The sequence below is a fragment of the Mustelus asterias genome, chromosome 15 (assembly GCF_964213995.1).
Source record: "Mustelus asterias chromosome 15, sMusAst1.hap1.1, whole genome shotgun sequence".
NCBI classification, from domain to species: Eukaryota; Metazoa; Chordata; class Chondrichthyes; order Carcharhiniformes; family Triakidae; genus Mustelus; species Mustelus asterias.
In genome coordinates, this window is record NC_135815.1 from 5,785,196 (window position 1) to 5,791,195 (window position 6,000).

At 64.6% G+C, this 6,000-nt stretch overlaps 2 protein-coding genes across 2 annotated transcripts in view; one reads left to right on the forward strand and one right to left on the reverse strand.

The window, feature by feature from the left end:
* The window catches only part of pex3 (peroxisomal biogenesis factor 3), a 37,972-nt gene extending 35,221 nt beyond the window's left edge, over positions 1-2,751 (reverse strand). Inside the window, exon 1 of the mRNA XM_078229391.1 lies at positions 2,106-2,751. Within this exon, the coding sequence (XP_078085517.1) occupies positions 2,106-2,178 (73 nt within the window). The 5' untranslated portion in view covers positions 2,179-2,751. The remainder of the gene's footprint in view (positions 1-2,105) is intronic.
* Positions 2,752-2,785: 34 nt separating this feature from the next.
* The window catches only part of adat2 (adenosine deaminase tRNA specific 2), a 37,444-nt gene continuing 34,229 nt past the window's right edge, over positions 2,786-6,000 (forward strand). The window contains exon 1 of the mRNA XM_078229393.1: positions 2,786-2,947. Within this exon, the coding sequence (XP_078085519.1) occupies positions 2,867-2,947 (81 nt within the window). The 5' untranslated portion in view covers positions 2,786-2,866. The remainder of the gene's footprint in view (positions 2,948-6,000) is intronic.

Here is a 6,000-nt window from a genome sequence, read left to right on the forward strand (position 1 = left end):
TTACTGTGGTTATTTATGTCCAGAGGAGAGGCATACGGGAGGCATCTACATCTCATCAGATAGATAGCTCCTTTGATGAAGCAGCACTCCCTCAGTTCTGGTAAATCAGCAATTTGGAGCTCCAGTGCTAATAGGGCCCACGGCAGGAGGGGTCGGTCTGGCTGTCTGCCTAACGTTAGGTTATGGGGACAGGGCCTGGGTGGGTTTGTTGTCGGTGTAGGTTCGATGGGCCAAATGGCCTCCTTCTGCACTGTAGAAATTCTACGATAACTCTATGGAGTGCTACTGTGGCTCTGGGGGATAATGCTCTCATCTCAGGATTCAGAGGCTGTGGATTCACGTCCCACTCCAAGAGCTGGGCTCAAAACCCAATCTGACATGACAATGAGGGAGTGCTACACTGTCGTAGATAGAATGAGACGTTAAACTGAGATGGATGTGAAAGAGTTGGGAAGCAGGGAAGGCAGAATCAGGCAATTGAATGGATGATCTACCATGATCCATAATGGGTCATTGACTTCAGGAAGCGTAGTGGAGGACATGTCCCTGTCTACATTAATGGGGACGAAGTAGAAATGGTCGAGAGCTTCAAGTTTTAAGGTGTCCAGATCACCTGCCCTGGTCCCTTCATAGTTATAGTTAAGAAAGCTCACCAATGCCTCCACTTTCTCTGAAGACGAAGTAAATCTGGCATGTCTGCTACGACTCTCACCAACTTTTACAGATACACCATTGAAAGCATTCATTCTGGTTATATCACAGCTTGGGTATGTCTCCTGCTCTGTCCAAGACCGCAAGGAACTACAAAGGGTCGTGAACGAAGCCCAGTCCATCACTCAAACCAGCTTCTCACCCATTAACACTGTCTACACGTCCCACTGCCTCGGAAAAGCAGCCAGCATAATCAAGGTCCCCACACACCCCGGACATATTCTCTTCCACCTTCTTCCGTTGGGAAAAAGATAAAAAAATCTAAGGACACATAACAACCGACTCAAGAACAGCTTCTTCCCTGCTGCCAACAGATTTTTGAATGGACCTACCTCGCATTAAGTTGATCTTTCTCTACACACTAGGTATGACTGTGACACTACATTCTGCACTCTCTCCTTTCCTTCTCTATGTACGGTATGCTTTGTCTGTATAGCACGCAAGAAACAACACTTTTTACTTTATACCACTAGATATGACAATGATAAATGAAATCAAAGAATGGTGGGGCAGGCTCGATGGACTGAATGGCCTCCTCCTGCTCCTATTTCTCTATGTTTCTATGCAAGTTCTCCTGGACCGAGATTCAACCATTAATTAGCATCACAAAAAAGGGAAACGACATGGAGTCTGAATTGTTGAATGGTTTCAAGGAGATGCATAGATGTTTCTAATAAACAAATCGGGAAAAAGGGCTATGGGGAACAGGTGGGGAGGTAGATTTGAGAGTAGGGAGAGATCAGCCATGATCTGATTGAATGGCGCAGCAGGCTCAAAGGGCTGAATTTGCCGACTTCTAATTCCTAAGTTCCATGACTGTGTCGCTGTGGGAGCTTACTGTGCAGGAACTGGCTGCCGTGTTTCCTACATAACGAGACTTTAAAACCGAATTAGGGTGGCACGGTGGTTCGCACTGCTGCCTCACAGTGCCAGGGACCCGGGTTCGATTCCAGGCTTGGGTCACTGTGTGGAGTTTGCACATTCTCCCCGTGTCTGCGTGGGTTTCCTCTGGTTTCCTCCCTCAGTCCAAAGATGTGCGGGTTAGGTGGATTGGCCATGTTGAAGTGCCCCTTAGTGTCAGGGGGACTAGCTAGGGTAAATGCATGGGGTTATGGGGATAGGGCCTGGGTGGGATTGTGGTCGGTTCGGAGTCGATGGACCGAATGGCCTCCTACTGTGTCGTAGGGATTTATGTGAAAGTGCCTCATTGGCTGTAGGGGAGTTTGGGAATGTCCTGAGGATGGGTAAGGTGATATCTAAATGAAAGCCCAGGCCAACAACAAGGACAGAAAGTCACCAGGAGGGATTTTGACACCGATTAAAAGCTGAGCATAAATTGTTGTTGGGGGGAGATGTTGTTTGAATACAGTTTGGGATATTGATGATGATTTTACCTCCCAGGAAGGCTCCAGTGAAGAGAAATTTCCTCTTGTGCCGCTTGATGAAGCTCCAGAGGGACCGCAGCATCTCGCCGGCTGCCTGTCACCGTGCAGGGAGGGAGGGAGCCTGAGGGCAGGCCTGGGCCGGGAGTGAGGGACGGAGGTTAGCCGAGCCCAGTAGCAGCGAGCCACGCGATCACCCAGGCCTCAGCGCCGAGGCCCCGACTCCGGCAGCCGCTCCGCTCCGGGTTTTGCCCAGGCCGGTGGATCCGGATCGGTTAATTCCCGCCGATGTGATCCCTCTTCCCAGGCCCGGGCCCGGGGGTGGTGATTTCTCCTCTGTCTCCGGAGCCGGTGGTGGGCACTCCGAGCCGGGATTTCCGATCCCAATCCGGATTGATCGCCTGATGGACACGGATCCAGCTCCAGGTTTTCCCTCCTCCCTTCCTGCCGGTGTCTCACTGATTCCCTTCCTCCGGCCCCAGCAACCCGGCTCCGGCGCCGCGGGTTCCGGCCCCCGGGCAACAATCGCCCTCTCTCCCTCTCACTGATTATCTCTCACTCAGTCTCCGCTCCATCAGGATCTCTGCGCGGAGACATTCTCCTCACGGTGAAGGTCGCTGCCCGCTGATTCCCCCCCTGACCCCCATCTCTCTCTCTCTCTGAACAGGAAGGTCCGGCCTGGACATGTGTCCGGGTGGAGGCTCTCACTCTCCCGGCGGGGATTCGCCGCCTGCCCCGGGGCCGCTCTGCCTCCACCGGGAGCAGCGAGCCGAATGGAGCCGGCCGTGGGGGGAGGATTCCGGCCGCCAGAGCGACTGGAACAAGAGCAGTGGATGGAGAGAGCACTGAACACGGTGAGGGGGTTGAATGGGAATGGATGGAGGGGGAGGGGGGGGATTGGATGGAGGGGGAGGGGGGGGGGGATGGATGGAGGGGGAGGGGGGGGGGATGGATGGAGGGGGGGGGGATGGATGGAGGGGGGGGGGGGATGGATGGAGGGGGGGGGGGGATGGATGGAGGGGGGGGGGGGATGGATGGAGGGGGAGGGGGGGGGGGATGGATGGAGGGGGAGGGGGGGGGGGATGGATGGAGGGGGAGGGGGGGGGGGGATGGAGGGGGAGGGGGGGGGGGGGATGGAGGGGGAGGGGGGGGGGGGGGATGGAGGGGGAGGGGGGGGGGGGGATGGAGGGGGAGGGGGGGGGGGGGATGGAGGGGGAGGGGGGGGGGGGGATGGAGGGGGAGGGGGGGGGGGATGGAGGGGGAGGGGGGGGGGGGATGGAGGGGGGGGGGGGGGGGGATGGAGGGGGAGGGGGGGGGGGGATGGAGGGGGAGGGGGGGGGGGGATGGAGGGGGAGGGGGGGGGGGATGGAGGGGGAGGGGGGGGGGGGATGGAGGGGGAGGGGGGGGGGGATGGAGGGGGAGGGGGGGGGGGAGGGGGGGGGGGGGATGGAGGGGGAGGGGGGGGGGGGATGGAGGGGGAGGGGGGGGGGGGATGGAGGGGGAGGGGGGGGGGGGATGGAGGGGGAGGGGGGGGGGGATGGAGGGGGAGGGGGGGGGGAGGGGGGGGGGGGGGAGGGGGGGGGGGGGGGGGGGGGATGGAGGGGGGGGGGGGGGATGGAGGGGGAGGGGGGGATGGAGGGGGAGGGGGGGGGGGATGGATGGAGGGGGAGGGGGGGGGGGATGGATGGAGGGGGAGGGGGGGGGGGATGGATGGAGGGGGAGGGGGGGGGGGATGGATGGAGGGGGAGGGGGGGGGGATGGATGGAGGGGGGGGGATGGATGGAGGGGGAGGGGGGGGGGGGATGGATGGAGGGGGGGGGATGGATGGAGGGGGAGGGGGGGGGGGATGGATGGAGGGGGAGGGGGGGGGGATGGATGGAGGGGGAGGGGGGGGGATGGATGGAGGGGGAGGGGGGGGGATGGATGGAGGGGGAGGGGGGGGGGATGGATGGAGGGGGAGGGGGGGGGGATGGATGGAGGGGGAGGGGGGGGGGGGGGATGGATGGAGGGGGAGGGGGGGGGGATGGATGGAGGGGGAGGGGGGGGGGATGGATGGAGGGGGAGGGGGGGGGATGGATGGAGGGGGAGGGGGGGGGGATGGATGGAGGGGGAGGGGGGGGGATGGATGGAGGGGGAGGGGGGGGGATGGATGGAGGGGGAGGGGGGGGGGATGGATGGAGGGGGAGGGGGGGGGGGATGGATGGAGGGGGAGGGGGGGATGGATGGAGGGGGGAGGGGGGGGGATGGATGGAGGGGGAGGGGGAGGGGGGGGGATGGATGGAGGGGGAGGGGGGGGATGGATGGAGGGGGGGGGATGGATGGAGGGGGGGGGATGGATGGAGGGGGGGGGATGGATGGAGGGGGGGGGGATGGATGGATGGAGGGGGGGGGGATGGATGGATGGGAGGGGGGGGATGGATGGGGGGGGGGGGATGGATGGAGGGGGGGGGGGATGGATGGAGGGGGGGGGGATGGATGGAGGGGGAGGGGGGGGGATGGATGGAGGGGGAGGGGGGGGGATGGATGGAGGGGGAGGGGGGGGATGGATGGAGGGGGAGGGGGGGGGATGGATGGAGGGGGAGGGGGGGATGGATGGAGGGGGAGGGGGAGGGGGGGGATAGGGGGAGGGGGGGGGATAGGGGGAGGGGGGGGATAGGGGGAGGGGGGGGATGGATGGAGGGGGGGGGGAATGGATGGAGGGGGAGGGGGGGAATGGATGGAGGGGGGGGGGATGGATGGAGGGGGGGGGATGGATGGAGGGGGAGGGGGGGGGATGGATGGAGGGGGGGGGGATGGATGGATGGAGGGGGAGGGGGGGGGATGGATGGAGGGGGAGGGGGGGATGGATGGAGGGGGAGGGGGGGGATGGATGGAGGGGGGGGGAATGGATGGAGGGGGAGGGGGGGGAATGGATGGAGGGGGAGGGGGGGATGGATGGAGGGGGGGGGGATGGATGGAGGGGGAGGGGGGGGATGGATGGAGGGGGAGGGGGGGGATGGATGGAGGGGGGGGGGGGATGGATGGAGGGGGAGGGGGGGGGATGGATGGAGGGGGGGAGAGGATGGATGGAGGGGGAGGGGGGGGATGGATGGAGGGGGAGGGGGGGGATGGATGGAGGGGGGGGGGATGGATGGAGGGGGAGGGGGGGGATGGATGGAGGGGGAGGGGGGGGGATGGATGGAGGGGGAGGGGGGGGGGATGGATGGAGGGGGAGGGGGGGGATGGATGGAGGGGGAGGGGGGGGATGGATGGAGGGGGAGGGGGGGGATGGATGGAGGGGGAGGGGGGGGGATGGATGGAGGGGGAGGGGGGGGATGGATGGAGGGGGAGGGGGGGGGATGGATGGAGGGGGAGGGGGGGGATGGATGGAGGGGGAGGGGGGGGGATGGATGGAGGGGGAGGGGGGGGGATGGATGGAGGGGGAGGGGGGGATGGATGGAGGGGGAGGGGGGGGGATGGATGGAGGGGGAGGGGGGGGATGGATGGAGGGGGAGGGGGCGGGATGGATGGAGGGGGAGGGGGGGGATGGATGGAGGGGGAGGGGGGGGGATGGATGGAGGGGGAGGGGGGGGATGGATGGAGGGGGAGGGGGGGGATGGATGGAGGGGGAGGGGGGGATGGATGGAGGGGGAGGGGGGGATGGATGGAGGGGGAGGGGGGATGGATGGAGGGGGAGGGGGGGATGGATGGAGGGGGAGGGGGGGGATGGATGGAGGGGGAGGGGGGGGATGGAGGGGGGGAGGATGGAGGGGGAGGGGGGATGGATGGAGGGGGGGATGGATGGAGGGGGAGGGGGGTGGATGGAGGGGGGATGGGTGGAGGGGGGAGGGGGGATGGGTGGAGGGGGAGGGGGGGATGGGTGGAGGGGGGGGGGGGGATGGAGGGGGGTGGGGGGGGGGGGATGGGA